The 18,085-nt window shown below is 39.8% G+C and overlaps 2 protein-coding genes across 2 annotated transcripts; one reads left to right on the forward strand and one right to left on the reverse strand.

Annotated features, from left to right (window-relative positions):
- Positions 1-1,295: 1,295 nt before the first annotated feature.
- On the reverse strand, positions 1,296-10,571 carry rnft2 (ring finger protein, transmembrane 2). Its single transcript, XM_085368706.1, has 10 exons — positions 10,521-10,571; positions 10,367-10,444; positions 9,011-9,522; positions 8,849-8,925; positions 8,089-8,189; positions 7,611-7,764; positions 3,743-3,892; positions 2,334-2,399; positions 2,127-2,228; positions 1,296-1,430 (listed from the first exon to the last, which is right to left on the reverse strand). The coding sequence occupies exons 2-10, from the start codon at positions 10,411-10,413 to the stop codon at positions 1,296-1,298; spliced, it is 1,344 nt and encodes a 447-aa protein (XP_085224832.1). The 5' UTR covers positions 10,414-10,444; positions 10,521-10,571.
- Positions 10,572-10,708: 137 nt separating this feature from the next.
- Positions 10,709-18,068, forward strand: spring1 (SREBF pathway regulator in golgi 1). The gene is made up of 5 exons (XM_085368707.1): positions 10,709-11,305; positions 14,952-15,108; positions 15,206-15,357; positions 16,934-17,047; positions 17,567-18,068. The coding sequence occupies exons 1-5, from the start codon at positions 11,210-11,212 to the stop codon at positions 17,648-17,650; spliced, it is 603 nt and encodes a 200-aa protein (XP_085224833.1). The 5' UTR covers positions 10,709-11,209; the 3' UTR covers positions 17,651-18,068.
- Positions 18,069-18,085: the final 17 nt, after the last annotated feature.

Below are 18,085 nucleotides of genomic sequence, written 5' to 3' on the forward strand. Positions count from 1 at the left end.
ACAATTAGTGCAGCAATCCTTAATAATGCACTGAAATGTTTCCAAGCTTCATAATGCACTGTACCTTTTCTTTTTTTTAAACATAAGCTATAAGTGTAAGCATGTAAATAATGAGAGTGGTTTTTACAGGTGTTTTCTACAGTGTTTAGATGATGTTTACACATTACTCTGCTTTTTTTTTAATCTGTTGGGGGGAGTGTTATGTGGCTTGTTATTATAAAGAAAACTCCTAGGAAGCTATGCTGTTATGCTGTCTGTGATTTCTGCAAAAAAGAAAAAAGCTTTTTCCCCCCTAGTATATTTAATGTAATGTGGGTAAAATTCCTGAAACGGTCTTTTATAAAGTGTATGGTCTTTATACTTTTAAAACATTTCATATGAATTTTTAGCAGTCCTGATAATAAAAAAACGTTTACTGAGATATGTTCTTTGTGTCATTGCATTTAGACAAGAAATACACCTGATATTTGAGCTTAAGTGTTTTATTTCAAAACCAATGATCTCAGTGCTTCACTGCGCATTTTCCATATAGTCCTAGAGTCTATTAAGCAGCCCGAGGAAAATTATTCTAAATAAAATACACAGTAACAACATAAATGAGGAATAACAATGGAAGACAATTTACAGTGTGGACGATTATCAGATATGTGCCTCTGATGTCAGTGACAATGTATGTACTACATATCAACACTTTTACAATGCACCGTTTATGGTCAGGCTACTTAAACGGCACACACCACCTTGTTCCTTATTCAGTATCTATATATGCTTATGTTTTACCAACCACAACATCTTCTACCTAAAGAGTACAAACTGATTTTCCATTAAGAATCATTCTGAGACATTTCATTTTCAAATAAAGTCATTTGTAGAACTAAATCAATACATGTGATGAAATTGTAAAGACAACTCAGAGTGTATATTCAGTCACGTTTTACATTATAACCGCACTTAAAACAAACTTTTATATTAAAAAAAGTCAAATAAAAAGTTACCCATAGATTACAACAGTAGCAAACCATTGAAATTGAGCTCAAGTTTATGTTCCTTTACCACATTGATCATTTCTTTAAACATGTGGCCTCAATCACCAGCTTTATAGGAGATGATTGTTTTTAAATATATTCGATTATGGCCTTCTCAAATGCCTATAAATTTAATGTCCCCAATATATCATGTATTACCCCAATTATTCCTTGCCTGATTTATATAAGACATTTACAGAAACATCACTGTTTACCTGGCTTCAGAGTACAATCACATATCTCTGGATGCTCATGCTATATTATTAGAACTTAGTAAATTTGGAAGTGAGCTGAGGTGGTGCCATCCTTCCAGCATCTCAGGGTCTCAATGACAGTAGACCGACACAGTGGACACGTTCTCTCACGATCGAACCACAAACACAGGCATTCCTCGCAGAACACGTGCTGCAAAATAACAAAATCTTCATTTATTTGATGGCATTTGATGCTAAAAATACCAATAAATAAGTAAATTTGTCACTCAAGCTACTCTTGTGAAAACTGCATCTAAAAAAAATGGACATAGTCACCATGAAATCATCACGGGTTAATGAAGCCTCGTTGTGAAACATTGAGCATACTTGACCCTCCATATAAGCACTTCCGAAACCAGATGTCACAACTGCAGGGAACATCTGACTGTGAAACCATGTGACATAACCATGGAAACAACAAAAGTAATAATCACATGTTAGGCTTGTCCTGCATTATTGCTCTTTTGGATAAAGGGGGCTGTAATTTCAAAAATTAACATCAGTCACTGAACCTAGTGACTGAGCCCTTATTAGAGGATCAAGGAATCTAAAAGCTGTTTGTGACCACAGAGCCACCCTCTGCTGGCCATTAGAAAGAATGCAGGTTTGGTTTCAGACCCAGAAACTATGTCCATCTTTTATAGAAGTCTATAACATAATTGTTATTTACAGATGATAACAGAGCAACAAAAGTAGGTCATATTAACTTTTAACCACACCCAAATAACAGTCAGTATATAGTGACATTCAGTGACAACAATTTTGACTTTAAATGAGCCAAATAATTTGCAAAATTTAGATTTTTTTTTTTTTTTTACCATTTTGTTACCAGTTAATGAACCCTTACCTGACAGAGAAGTGCAATGGGGTCTCTAAAATCAGCCTGACAAATAGCACAGACATCACCTGCCTCGCTGCACTGCTGACTGCCAGCTCTCACTCCATAACTCTGGATGACATATGCACAAACACACAAAGGAGTGAAATCTTCTGGATAGTCATTTAGATTTTTTATAAATTCTTAAAAAAACAAAAAACAAAACCCACAACTGACCTGGGAGCTGCAGAGCATGACCAAGGCCTTGTGTATTGCAGATATACGTCCGCAGATGTCAAAGGACTGCAAATCCATCAAGATCAAGACAAAGCACAATTATTTAAAAAATAAAAAAAATATGGAATTACAGCATCCGTCAGGATTCCCCATTTCATCCAAAATTAGAAAGGACTTAGTTTACAGACATGCAAACAGATTCACAAGTCCATATTTGGGCACACCGCTGCTTTGAAATGAAAACAAAGAAACAAAAATCTATTTTACATAACTGTTCATTTCAACTTTAAAACAACAAAAATGGATTTCTTTTAGGGGCACACCTCACTAACTTAATTCTTATCTCACTGTCTTTATATGAAATAAAGCCATTACAAATTGATCAAAAGTCCAAATTGTTTCAGTTACACACAAACTAGACCTTTGATAACTTCCTTCACCTACAGCCTTCTGGTGTAAGCTCGTTTCTTTGAAGTTCATTCAACTGTTGCCCAGTCATTCAACACCGTTATGACGACAATGACTCAAAGAAGCATTCATATCAGCATGCTGTTATACTAAAGCAAGCCTTGCTTTGCCTGATTCTGGAAAACACCTGTGTGCTGCAACTTGTACATGGAGTACGCACATCCAGGAGATTACCCACGTAACTCAGTCGAACACCCCCATATTTAAGAACTACAACATCTGAATCACTGTTATATTTAAAGAAAGCAGGTCAATAATTGTAACCACACATTGTAGAATGAATAGTCTCAGAGTGTAAATAATCTTTGCATCATCCATAGACTTGCTCATTCATGTTCCATTAATTTTCACTATTTCTGTTCTCCCACAGAATGTCGTGTCCAACTTTTAGTGAGTCATTGCCCAAGAAAGTCTATTTTCTGAGTTTTGAAGTCTTTTTAAAGGCTGACCTTCCTGTGACCATTGACTAAGTTTTCTGCCTTCTTTCTTCCCCTGTCACGGGTCCATGAGCTGAGGTGCATTCTTACTCTGAAACTAATGTTGCTTAAAAACATCATCATTGTCAAATGTGACAATGCTGGGGTTTTTTTTTTTTTTTTCCACCAGTTTTACAGAAATTTGCAGAGGCATTACCTGTCCATACTGGGAACAGCAGACTAAATGGTACTAATGACTTACAATTATTGGGGAGAAAAGAATGGTTGAGGAAAAGTCTGATAATTTTAAATGACCCCTCATCTGGATTCCCCCTCATGCCAAAATTTCCATGATACCAATACATGACTGAAAATAATGACTGAATTTTGATGATTTTTTTGCAAAGGAGCACCACTAAAATTCTACCAGAAGTCTAAAAGTAAGTCTTTAGTGGAAACCTTCCATGCAAAACCTAAAAAAAAAAAAAAAAGGACAAAAGCAATTTTGCCCTCAGGTGCTGAAACCTTGCAGAGGCTGTAGATGATGATGAGTGTAGCTCCCAGGAAGTAACTGTTTGAGGGGTCTTCTCCCATGATGTACTTGTACCACAACTGGATGGGAACGAGGGCTCGAAACAGCTGGCTCAGCTCCTCGATCAGCAGGTAGAACTTACCCTGCACAAACACACACAATATTAAAAACTACATCAATAGCTGAGACTTCAATTATTCAGTGTCAGTGACTATATGTGGCCATGTAAACTGAATGGCAGCACTTTTGAAAAAGAAACAAAAAAGACACATAACACAAGTTTCAAATATAAGGAAAAAATATATATACCCAGTGGAGACAATATGTATTCTTTGTCTGATCCACTCACTAGCTATCCAAAAAAGCAAAAAGGACTCAGTAGCTTCAGGGCACTCTTCTATCTAGTCGAGAGCAGTGTGGTATTAAAAGCTTAAAACAGCATGCCTCCAGCCCAAATGTGGCCGCTGTCCAGATCTCAGCAGTTTCACAGCAGTACAAGCAATTTCCTCACACTGCAAGGGAAACTGGCAGCGGCTCTTTCCACCTGCTACCCAGTGCCCACATTAAGCTCAGCCCTATGGGGGCTCGCTAGCTATCTTTAAAGGGCCTCCCTTCCGTAATCACAGAGTAGAAATGTACTTCTGTCCCCACTGCCACAAAGTGTGTTAAGTGAATTGGGGACGGTTAAAAGCGGGGGCGAACAAAACGAAGGCAAACTTGATTCCCCGATTGCCCTGGCTTGCATAATGACTTCCTGGATGATAGCTGACAAAGATTGATGACTGTGGGTAAAGAGGCACAAGCAGCTGGGTAGGCAGGGGAAGTAGACCTCTACTAGCTACTAATTCATCTTCCTTATTGTCCCCTCAGTCTGGCATCCCACAGTGCCCATCACGCCCACGTAAAAACTGTCAAATTTAAAGTTTGGAGATGAGCCAGCCAGTGTGAGTAGCAGATACTGCTTGAGTAGTCCTTAGCTTAGCCATTACTGTACATTTTTATCTACAAGACTGGAATCTACATTACTCAGAAAGGATTGACAAACAAAATGTGTAGTCGGTTCTGTCATAGCTTATTCTTACTTCCTTTGACTGGCACATTGTGGGTCATTCTTTTAGGGCTGTTGCAATATCCAATGTTATTTTGGACCTCAAAACAAAAAAGGATGCACTAATATTATCACAATATGAATAAAATAACAGTAATAATAGCGTCACTCAAATTTAGCTATATATATAATACGAGTGTATGGAGGTGGTAAGAAAGTTACACAAGAAGAACAATTGCAGTGACAGTTACACAGAAACTGCAAGCTGGACAAATCATATCACTAAAATTAGCCACACAGTTATTCAATTCACCCGAAACATGAATTTACTTTGTTCTATACTGCCTTACATGTAATACAATTTGACTTTGTATGACTGTTCAAACTAAAAAACTTTAACAATGAGATTTAGTTAATAGAACTTACTGGACGCTCCTGTTTGAGTCATTTTTTCCACAGCTACCAAAAGTCTAAAAAGGAAATCTTTCTGGCGTAGGCAGAACAAACATTTAAAATAATTTTTGTGCATTCTTTACCTTCTTTAGTTTATTATTTTTATTTTATTTTTATTATTTTATCTTAACAGAGCTGCATTTCTGTGCAAAGGTCTTGCGCAAATGCTCACTTCTTTATATTGTTCTTCCAAGGAACCAGCCTTTCTTCTCAGTTTTTTAAAAAAAAAGTGGTCTTCAGCAAAAGTTTTCTGAAGGTCTTTTAAAGGTTTTCTTTGGGCATTGGCAGCTTTGTTGTGCGGTTCAGTCTTTGTACTCGACCATTTTCAGTTGAACACTTTTCTTGTTTTGTTTTTTTAAAAGTGTGTGTCCTTAAAAGAAATGAGGAAAAATGAAGGGCAAAAGAAGAAGTAAATGCCCTAAAAATGATCTACAGTAGATTACAGTAGCTGAAAGTCATGTTCTTAAGAAATAGAGTAAAAACAAATCCAAAGACTCTGTGAAAGGTCTTTGATATGCATACCTGCGATATGCATTTATTTTATAGTAATTTCTCTACTCTTGGGATTTATTAGGTATATCTTATGTATTTAAAATATATTTAACTCCATATTAGCACGACTGAAATTAGCGACAACTTGATAACACTGAAAATACATGTTTAGTAATTACCCATTAAATAAGATTCAAGCAAAAGCAGTTTTATGAGTCTATGCCTTTAAAACATAACCGTCATGGAACTTCTGATCGCATGCCCGCTATTGCTTGTGCAAACTTGTGCTGACTGCAGTGATTATGTGGAATCATTAGTGTATCCACAGCTGGACACAGTAATGAATCCAAAAGGCAGATTATATGACTTCATGGGGTTCAGAACAGACAGCACTGTCTGGCTTCAATGAGAAAAAAGCTAAGAATTGATGATATAATTGGGGATTACCAAAATATTTTACGTGTCCCATCACAACTGTGAAGCTTCAATCCGTGTGTGTATATTTGTGTGTTTGTGAGCGGAGGATACAGGTAATGGTCCAGCTCCAGGGAGGGATGACCTCACCTCTGCAATCCCCTCGAGGGCAAATGAGCTCAGTTGCTGGCTGGTGTGGTTCTGATAGGCCTCTAGGTTTGTTTATCAGTGGAAAATTTAATCCTAATACTTTATAACTCCCCCCTCCTCTACCTCCCATTTAACGCACAAGCACACAACGGGAATACAAGCTGCACCTGTATGGAAATCAAAGTGTGTGTGTGTGTGTGTGTGCGTGCGCATTTGCAGTCATACTTTGTCGCCTCAGGACAGAAAAAAACCACACAAGCAGACACCCGCACTCACAAGGCTCACCTAAGGAGTACCGTTTAAAACCTAATGAATACAAAACAGCTTCACACTGTGACCCTTTAGCACTTTGTTCACTCAGTGGAGTATTTCATCATAGTTTAGCAAATTTTCTTTTTTCACCTCATGAACCGAGCTTAACAACTTTAAGAGTGAGCACCCTGTAACTTGACATGTTGTGAACAAGCATGAATACTGCCTTTTGACAGAAACTTGGCTTAGATGTCTTTCAAGTTTGCTATACAATCTTACAACAAGGAAAGGAGTGCGCTTGATTTTAACACAGACAAAATGATTGCTTTACAGTAAAAATCAAGGCAAAGAAGAATTCATTTTTATCTGTTATATCTGTTCACTGCATCACTATCTGATGAAGAAATCTACAACACTCTTACATCACTCTGACCAGACCTGATGACAGAGTAATGAGCACAGAGTTTCAGATTAAAGCCGCTGCCCAGTCACAGTGGAAGGACCTGGTTGAGATGATTTAGCTATCTGACTATTATACCTTCTGGCCACATTCTAAATGAGGTTTTTCAAAAATGTGCAAAATCTGGACGTTTCTATTGGACATCGATCTAAGTGGAAGAAAATTAAAGCAGTGGTCCCCAACCCCCGGGCCACAGACCGGTACCGGTCCATGAGTCGTTTGGTACCGGGCCGCGAGAGTTGATGTTACTCTCAATGTCGTTGGCGCATTTCAGGAGGACGCTGCTAATAAAGTTACACAATTACACAGTGAATTTGCATTTATTATTATTTTTACAAAATGCCACAGTTTTTTGTCTTGGTCGTATCATCCTCGACACCTTAAAGGCCGGTACGTGAAAACATTGTCTGACATTAAACCAGTCTGTGGCACAAAAAAGGTTAGGGACCGCTGAATTAATGGATACTTATTTCTTAATTTACACTTTCACTGAAATCAAAATGTTGTCTTGGTCTCTGTATCTTTTTTTAACATGAAAAACGTGCATTTTCTGTAAAAAGCTCTAGAAAATGAATGAATCTGGATTTCTTACCCTGGATTTGAATGCCAGGAGAATCTTAGGCAGAAAGAGGACAAAGCATTTCAGGATGATGGTGACGTACTTGAGTACAAAATCTGTGATGCCCACTGCCCAGATCAGATCAAAGAAATCAAAGCTGTTGAGGATGGGCTTGGCAAATATGAGGCTAGAAGAGAAAAACAAAATGAATCAGCGACTTATTGTCAAGGATGGTGTTGCTTACACTTCGTCTAATGACAAACAACAGCAAGAAAAGATGTCAGAACATGTCAGAAACTCTGTGGAAACAAAACAACAAAACAAACAAAAATACTCACAGGACAAGATCAGACAAGAACGGGAACACTGCCTGAAGGAAATGGAAGTAAAAATAAAACGCACAACATAAAAATGAATGGGGAAAAACCTAAATGTATATGTAGAAAAAATAAAATAAAATGGCAGGCAAAGAAACACAGAACTACTAGAAAAATCTTTGCTGGTTCACTACCTGTTGTGCAGCTCTTCATGACTAAATGTGTAGTAGATATACACGATGTTCCCTCCAAGGAACATGATGATCCATAGAGCAACAAATACAGAACGTTCCTCCTGGTAACAGAGACACATAGAGGGATTTCAAGCAACATGCACCATACATTTCTTCTAAATGTGCTGTAAGGTGCTAGTATTTCAAATAATGCTGCAAACTAACAGAATGCTTGGTGTGTTATGAGTTTGTTTGAATGTGAAAGAGCATGTATACATAGACATCTCTCACATAAAAAGTCAATTTTAAAAGGTATTTCAGTGATTATACACCAAATTGATTTATGATGTTTAGAATAAGACTTATTCAGCGTGTATATTTTTCTTATGCTCATCAAGACCAACGACGATGATGAATTAATCCACCTACAAAATCTTCTGTCTACCAAAAAATGATTACACTTATTTATTTATTTTTACAATACAGCTCTGTTGTAGTCCAATTGTTATTGAAACGGCACTACGTTACATTTAACACACAATATCGTCAAAAAATGGATCAGTGCATTCTGTTTTAACATCACTAAAAATATTATTTAATAATAATAATTACTAATTTAATATCATTTAACAGTTTTATTAAGTATAATAAAGAGAAATAAGGAACATAATTACATCTTTCAGTAATAATTGCTGTGCTAAAACGTGCTTGGAAAACATTAGCGTGAATCTGATCTAAGAATAAAATAGCTATACTTCTTGGATTTTGTTCTACCCTTTACCCGTAATGATACTTGGTGCCTTAAAGTGGAATTGGCATAGGCAAACGTGCTGGCCATCCCCACGCATACAGCAATTCCTGCGAGAGAGGTGCAATATCATCAGTGCATGAGAGGTACCGTTAAACAATCTTAGCCACATTAGTCCTCCACAAGCTGAAATACCTAGTTTATGCTGAAAGCAGACTTTAGCCAACAAAATAAGGATGAAGGGGAAGCCTCTCTGTAGCCAGGTGACCACTGCTTTCAACTCAGACAAAGCTGGGGCTGGGGTGGACTGGTCTTCCTGGGCCTCCTCCCTGGAGCTGTGCCTTTCTGAGCCAGCTGCTGTGGTAGCCTGCTGGAGCAGGGACGAGGTCCTATGCTGAAGGGGCTGATGGTGGAAGTGGTGATGGTGATGATGGTGCTGAGGTGGCCGAGGGAGAAAAGGTCCACCCTCTGTGCGATGGGGCCCCCCTTCCTCTCTGGATGATGCTGTCATCTGGATAAAAACTTCAGGGGGAGAGCCCAAGACTAAGCCGGCTGCCTGGAATTGGGCAGAGGAGACAGAGCTGGAGGGGACACCAACAAGGCCGGAGAAGATCTGCTGGGGAGAAGCGGGTGATTCAGGCTTCAGGCAGTCAAACACACCACCCTCATCCAGGCTGCTTTCCGATCCCAGAGTTTGGCTTCGGCTCCTAAATGGAGAAAAATTGCACGTAGTATAGTATGCAGTCTTTGAATAATCATCAGCATCTTAATCTGTGTAGTGTGTTCTTCAATTATCAGAAAACCTCTGGGGACAAAGATGCGTTTTTCTTTTACTCCAAGTCACAGATATTAAATTGAGACTGATGATAAAACTTGATGAGTTTGGCTTTCGGTTGCAGTTTTTCTTAAACAGGGGTTAAATGAATGAAATGAAGAAGCCTAAAGCTCCCTCTTCAGAGCCACGTCCTCTAGCTCTTCTGCTGGGGACACTGAGACATTCCCAAGCCAGCTCAGAGACATAATCTCTTGAGCGTACCCTGGGTCTTCCCCAAGGCCTCCTCACAGTAGGGGATGCCCCAAACACCTCACCCAGGAGGCATTCAGGTGGTCCAGATGTCAGATGCCCAAACAACTTCAACTGATTCATTCATTGCAGAGGAGTAAAAGCTTTATTCTGAGTTCCTCCTGTATGACCGAGGTCTTTAGTATGTCTCTAAAGGCCGGCCTGAGCGCCATTCATTTCCGCTGCCAGTATGTTGCTCACTGAATTATTGAACTAAACGCGATTGGAGCTCCAATTTTTTATTCTGGCAAAATGAAATGATGCTGGTCTATAACTCCTTTTGTTTTGTGCTGAGAGTAATTAAGAGTTATAAGGCAACAAATGGAGGAAGGCCAAACTCAAAGTGTTGCAACAATGTTGGAAAGCACATATAACCTACAATTGCAAATATGTGGCCTTGCCAAAACTACCAAGAAAGCATACAGGCGGTGCAGGCAGAAGGGGTGACAAAAGCATCTGTGCATTTGTGCAGCACCTCCTTTCCCCACCTTTCAGAGGGCATGCCATCCGTGTTGCTGCTGTGTCTCCTCTGCATGGCATACCGATCATCACCACATGGTCCAGTCCTGTAAACGCACAAATCCACAGTATCATCACCAGTATGTGATTCACAGAAGTGACCAAAAATATAAACCACTTTACCTGAATTAATGCGGTGTACTGGACTACAGCTCTTGTCATGGTTGTTGTAAATGGTTAGCTAGACAGCTGCTGCTGCTGCTGCCCAGACGATCCGCTCGGGAAACTTCCGGTGTGGCGTCACTAAGACCGCCATCTACCAATCAGCACCTTCTTTCCGACCACACTACATCCGTGCTGGGGATTTGTTTTGCTGATGCTGGATGTCAGATTTTGCTGAAAAAAAATCCCACCGTTTCTTCTTACTAGACATAATTTTGGACATGATCGAATTATTATCTACAGAGGAGACGAAGAAGCGTTATTAAACAGCGTCATAGCTTATTGGTTATCGCTCCTCATTATTTATCTAGCAACACCGAGAGCAGACGGCGCTAGCTAGCAGGCTAACAAAGCTGGCATTTACAGTGAAACACTTAGCTTGCATGTCCAGCGCGTAATTCGGTAGTTTCAAAACATTATATTTAAAGGTTGCTATTGTGAGTTTAAGAGTTAAAACATGGGTTAGCTAGAGTTAGCTATTTTCCGTCTATGTCCTATATTTGCATTTTTACCACCAACTGAGCTAGCTTTACATTATTTACAGTTAGCCTTTTCATATTCCTGAAAATTGAAGACAGCCAGAGAACTGCTATCCGTGGAGGTTTGATGTGTTGGGCTGTCACTTGCATTTCCCCAAAGCAAGCCATGCTATGATGGTGCTACGGCGGCTACTGAGAAAGCGCTGGGTGCTGGGAGTTGTCTTTGGACTCTCCCTCATCTACTTTCTGACCAGCACACTCAAACAGGTACAGAAACTCACACTGAGATAAGTCGATTACAGAAAAAAACATGCAAGAGGAAAAAAAGATCTAGTCACTTTCTTTTTTCTTTGCTTTGTAAAAACAAAAAAACACACTACATGCCAATTCTAAGTAGGAAACCAAACATACACGCATTAGTAGGGAGCTGTATATCCAAGCTTCTACCTTGTCCAAATAACTATTCTTCTGAATAATCACAATTTGTGGCATTATTTTTTGAAAGTGTAGCTGGGTCTAATATTACAGACTTTTACCAGCATCTAAACAATAATTTATGCCCACTTTTTTGACAGATTTCTAAATGAAAATGTTTGTGCTTTCTGTTTTGTGTGTGTATGTGTTCCTCAAGCTTGGGTCCTCTACCAGCAGCCCGAGAATGTGAGGGCTCTGATCTTAGCTGTTCCTATGACTGCACTCTTCTGGACAGGCCTCTGATGGTCAGCCTGCAGTCTGCTGGAGCCACTATTCAATTTTGGGGTTTACAGTTCGTATCACTGGGGCCACTTGACTTTTCCTTCCACGTCTGCTTCAGTTGTTCCTTCAGCTTCTCAGTTTTCTCATGCTTTCTTTTTGAAGTTGTTGTCCCATGGGATAGAGACATTTGCAGTCTCCTGCTTTTTGTCAGCCACCACTTTCTGTGTGGCTGGCCATCAGCTTCTTCTCTATCCTGAAAGTCCCACAGGGTCTTAGCCCTGCAGTTTTCAGCCAGCAGGTAATAGTAGACTTCTAAAACACATGCGCATAGATATTCTCGTACACTATCCCAGCCACTTGATAGGTCCTCTCAATGTATGTTGTCCCTTCTTGCATCTTAGATTCTGCTGCAGTGTGCTGGATAGTTCTAGGAAGCCTTTGCACAGTCTGCAGCTTGGCTTCTGTCAGCTGTGGTAGACCCCTGCCTCTATGGATCTGGTGCTTAGGGCCTATTCTTGTGATGCCATGAGCTGCCTCTGTGCTGTCCTTTAAGTCTCTAGCCACTGGTAGGATTTCTTGATGCCAGCCACTTCCTCCATCTGTTGATGGTACACCCCATGTAGGGGCTTGGTCTTGTATGATAGCTTCTCTTGTTCCTCATCACCAGCTGCCTTCAGCCAGCTGAAGACCTCATAGAGCAGCTTAACTTGGGGGCTCTCTGTCCGATGCATTAACAGAGGCTCCACGTTTCTTCCTGGATTGTGGCTCTGGCACTCATTAATCCTCTTTATTCCTCTCTCTGTTGCTCATAGAGCCTCAGGGTGATGGCCTTTGGGTGGAGAACTCATCAGTGGCATCTGTGGCCCTTTCATTATTATTATTATTATTATTATTATTATCTGATGACTACCATTGAGCTGACCGTTCTGCCTCCTGGCAGCTCCACCTCTTCAGTCCAGATCACCTTTACTTTCTTTCTAACCATTCAGCCACACACTCACTCAGTCTGAATGACACCTTAATGTCTAGAGTCTCGGATTACTGCTGCACCAGTAGCTGGTGCTTTGACCCAGCTACTGGTCAACGTACCCGTTATTTCCAATGCTGTGCTCATGTGTGGACTCATGTGCCTATTCAGTTTGGTTACGGTGATGCTGCGCAGGATCTTTGCTTTTCCTTGAACTGCACTTTTCTGGACAAAGCTGTCGGTTTTCATTCCTGGAATCTGCTTTTTCACTGCCCAGAGTGTTCAGATCATCAAAGTGACCACTGTTCCCCTCTCCTTGTACATCTTCTCTGGCTCTTCTCTCAGCCCTTGGTATTTCTCAAGCTTCTCGTGTTTCTTCATCCTGATGTTGCTATTGCTTGGTATTGCTACTGCTGGGTATTGCTACATCGATCACTATGGCCTTCTTACTCTACTTGTCTTCTACATTGTTGAAACAGTGGCTATAGTTTCTCGAAACATTACTGTTATTGACAGATATTATCTGTCAGAATAATAATATAGTGAATTTAGAATAGGGTTACAGTGGGGCAAAAAAGTATTTAGTCAGCCACCGATTGTGCAAGTTCCCCCACCTAAAATGATGACAGAGGTCAGTAATTTGCACCAGAGGTACACTTCAACTGTGAGAGACAGAATGTGAAAAAAAAAATCCATGAATTCACATGGTAGGATTTGTAAAGAATTTATTCGTAAATTAGGGTGGAAAATAAGTATTTGGTCACCTCAAACAAGGAAAATCTCTGGCTCTCACAGACCTGTAACGTCTTCTGTAAGAAGCTTTTCTGTCCCCCACTCGTTACCTGTATGAATGGCACCTGTTTGAACTCATCATCTGTATAAAAGACACCTGTCCACAGCCTCAAACAGTCACACTCCAAACTCCGCCATGGCCAAGACCAAAGAGCTTTGGAAGGACACCAGGAAAAGTATTGTAGACCTGCACCAGACTGGGAAGAGTGAATCTACAATAGGCAAGCAGCTTGGTGTGAAAAAATCAACTGTGGGAGCAATCATCAGAAAATGGAAGACATACAACACCACTGATAATCTCCCTCGATCTGGGGCTCCACGCAAGATCTCATCCCGTGGGGTCAAAATGATCATGAGAACGGTGAGCAAAGATCCCAGAACCACACGGGGGGACCTGGTGAATGACCTGCAGAGAGCTGGGACCAAAGTAACAAAGGTCACCATCAGTAACACACTACAACGGCAGGGAATCAAATCCCGCAGTGCCAGACGTGTTCCGCTGCTGAAGCCAGTGCATGTCCAGGCCCGTCTGAAGTTTGCCAGAGAGCACATGGATGATACAGCAGAGGATTGGGAGAATGTCATGTGGTCAGATGAAACCAAAGTAGAACTTTTTGGTATAAACTCAACTCGTCGTGTTTGGAGGAAGAAGAATACTGAGTTGCATCCCAAGAACACCATACCTACTGTGAAGCATGGGGGTGGAAACATCATGCTATGGGGCTGTTTTTCTGCCAAGGGGACAGGACGACTGATCCGTGTTTAGGACAGAATGAATGGGGCCATGTATCGTGAGATTTTGAGCCAAAACCTCCTTCCATCAGTGAGAACTTTGAAGATGAAACGAGGCTGGGTCTTCCAAAATGACAATGATCCAAAACACACCGCCCGGGCAACAAAGGAGTGGCTCCGTAAGAAGCATTTGAAAGTCCTGGAGTGGCCTAGCCAGTCTCCAGACCTCAACCCCATAGAAAATCTGTGGCGGGAGTTGAAAGTCTGTGTTGCTCGGCGACAGCCCCAAAACATCACTGCTCTCGAGAAGATCTGCATGGAGGAATGGGCCAAAATACCAGCTACTGTGTGTGCAAACCTGGTAAAGACCTATAGTAAACGTTTGACCTCTGTTATTGCCAACAAAGGTTATGTTACAAAGTATTGAGTTGTATTTTTGTTATTGACCAAATACTTATTTTCCACCCTGATTTACGAATAAATTCTTTACAAATCCTACCATGTGGATTCATGGATTTTTTTTTCACATTCTGTCTCTCACAGTTGAAGTGTACCTCTGGTGCAAATTACTGACCTCTGTCATCATTTTAGGTGGGGGAACTTACACAATCGGTGGCTGACTAAATACTTTTTTGCCCCACTGTATATGCGCAACCATATTCTGAAATTTATGTTGCTCTTCATTAGCTTTCCATGACCCGTTTCTTGTATGTGTGCATTTTTCAGGAGGAGCGGACCATACGAGACCGAACACTCTTAGAAGTTAGAGATTCAGATCATCGCATCCCCTGGAAAGTCCGCTTTAACCTGGGGAACAGCAGCCGACAGATCACTCAGTGTAGAAATTCCATCCAGGGCAAGACACTGCTTACAGACGAACTTGGTGAGTAATAAATCTATTACTCACCACCATACAGTGATAACACATCGGATGTAGCCTGTAACCAGTGCTTATCATAATCTGCATTAATGTTTTACAGGATATGTCTGTGAGAGAAAAGACTTGCTCGTTAATGGCTGCTGTAACGTCAATGCTCCCAGCACCAGACAGTACATATGTAAAAGTTGCCTGGCCAATGGATGCTGTAGCATCTATGAGTATTGCGTGTCATGCTGTCTCCAGCCTGATAAGGTAATCTGTCACATCAAGGGCCTTCAGGATCATCGCGTTTAACTTTCATCGGAAAAGGCATATCTGCCCACATGCTGTGCACCTTTGCATGCACACATTTGAAACTAGGGCTGCTCAATTAATCGAATTTTAATCACGATTACGATCTGGGCTTTCAACGATCATTAAAAATGACTGAGCCGATTATTAGCCCCTCCCTCGTTTATCCGCGACACCTTAAAGGCCGGTCCGTGAAAATATTGTCGGGCATAAACCGGTCCGTGGTGCAAAAAAGGTTGGAGACCGCTGATTAAGAGGACCCGAGGGAAGCTCGGAAAGCTAAGCAGAAGTTATTTGGAGAGGAGAGTGACTGCCGTTGGTTGAAAAGAGAGGTAAAAAAAAAAAAAAACTTCAGTGGTGTTGCACACTATTTTATATTATTTTTAAAAGTCATTGTTAACCCTTTAAAGCCGTCAGAGCAGCACGCTCCGTTTTGTGTAACTATTTTTAAATCCCTGTAGAACCTGGACCATGTAAGCTAGCGCAATAATTTGTTTTGCATATGAAACCAGAGGAGTTGTACTTACATCTCATACCATCAGCTTGTCCTCGGTCACGGTTTCCTTCCACATAAAGCTTTGCAAAAATTGCATAAAAAGCGCTTGCAGGAACAAAAACATAATATTCCAGAAACACGCTTCGCTGATCCGATCAGCTGTTCGTAACACTTCCCACAGTGAAACAGGCGTCAGCGCGAACTATCACATGTCCGCCATTTCCTGGCCGAAACCGGTAGTGACGTCATTTTCGCGGAAATGTAGTTTTTTTTACTTGTAGGCCTTAAAGGCCTATACTGGTCATGTTTGACTTTTCTGAATAGTTTCTGGGATGCTTAGAACTCGAATTGCACAGCTGGAAATAGTTTATTTTGATGCACCTGCTGTTTTCTTTGAAAATTTGCATCATAGGATTGTTTTTTTGTTTTTCCTGCAGTATATAAAAATTGGTGTATCTCCAAAATAAAACTATGAACACACTCAAAATAAGTTTCCTGTTGTTGTAAACTATTTTTTGCAACTTTTTTGTATTTAAAGTTTTGAGGGATAAACCTCTTAAATTTCTCCAAGTAGAAATATATGTAAAAAAACAAACAAAAACGATTTTCAATTTTTTTTTGTAGTTTATTGCACTTTTTTGCAATTAATGTAGTTACTATGGACTTAATGCATACATATTATTAAAATATGGGCTATAACAGTTGTATAGCAACTTGAAATGCTCCCATAAATGGCACTACAACATGTAAAAAAATAATATAAGCTCTGGCGGACTTGGTTCTATAGTAGGTCTTAAAGGGTTAAATAAATATCGTCAAATAATCGTGATCTCAATTTCAGTGAAAATAATCGTGATTATCATTTTTGCCATAATCGAGCAGCCCTATTTGAAACCAAAGATATCATTTAAAATTGCATATTGAGTTTGCATTTTAAGCAAAGCAGTGCATGCAATGGGAATAGATAATAAATCTAAGTGATTATAAATCTATACATGTTTTTGTACATGTTCAATTTCTTTTCTTTCTATTTTTGTTTAGCAACTTCTTCTTGAGCGCTTCCTGAATCGTGCAGCTGAAGGTTTCCAGAATCTTTTCACTGCTGTCGCGGATCATTTTGAGTTGTGTCTGGCCAAGTGTAGGACATCTTCACAAGTATGTTAAGTTCAACAGAAGAAACAAACATGAATTGTTAGATTTTCCAAACCAGTTTTAAAGTGTTGACCCATACAAATCATAATAACAATAACTGTAATCATTTGGAAACAAAGGAATAGTGAAATTAGTAGTCTGGCGGATATGCAGCAACACTTACCCTTATCTCTTGACATTCAAAGTCGATATTTTGCTCATACATTTATCTGTATATTTTTCAGACAGTTGTTGACAAAAGATACGCTTTTATTTGAACTTGATGCATCACTATGACACATAATGATTTTCTCATGAATTTCCTGAGACAGTTGGTTCATTTAGAAATTTGAAAAACTCCCCAAAATAAAAATAAATAAAAAACAGAAACAAAACTGATTCTCGGCTAATCTCATTGTAAATCACTGAATCTGCACAAGCTTTGAATATTTTCAGTACTGTGAAAGTATTGAGAAGAGCAATATAAGTGCTTTGTGAAAAAACTTTTTAGTTTGTCTCATTTCTATTTTTCCCCTTCTCCAGAGCGTTCAACATGAAAACACGTACCGAAACCCTCAAGCAAAGTACTGCTATGGTGAGAGTCCTCCAGAACTTCTGCCTGTATGAGCCTATTTGACTTGCTTCTGGTGTTTAGTAATCGAAGAGCAATGGAATAGCAATTGACAAATAAGGGTGTTTGTTGAAGAGATGGTGCATATGAAATGCTTGGACAATTTTGCAATATTGTGGCAAAGAGATGAAGGAATGCAAGACCAACCTCAAAAAGGACAAAACGCTGTATGCTTTTTTTTTTCTTCTTTTTTAAAATTATTTACACTTCATAAGTGCATAATACGCTTTATCCGTTCATCCGTGATGATCATCAGGTCTATTTAGCAGGCAGCTCATCCATCAACACTTGCTTCAAACAAGTCATAAAGTCATGTCATGAAATCAAACGAACCTTTCTGTTTTGTTCTGAACATTTTAAAATGGCAAAGAATGTGTCCTAACCTCTGTGTATAGTGCATGCAGATGAAATGCTTATTTAATAAAAGGGAC

This window comes from Diplotaxodon limnothrissa, linkage group LG12 (genome assembly GCF_057381915.1).
Source record: "Diplotaxodon limnothrissa isolate DT_005_m linkage group LG12, D_limnothrissa_male_GT1.1, whole genome shotgun sequence".
Classification (NCBI taxonomy): Eukaryota; Metazoa; Chordata; class Actinopteri; order Cichliformes; family Cichlidae; genus Diplotaxodon; species Diplotaxodon limnothrissa.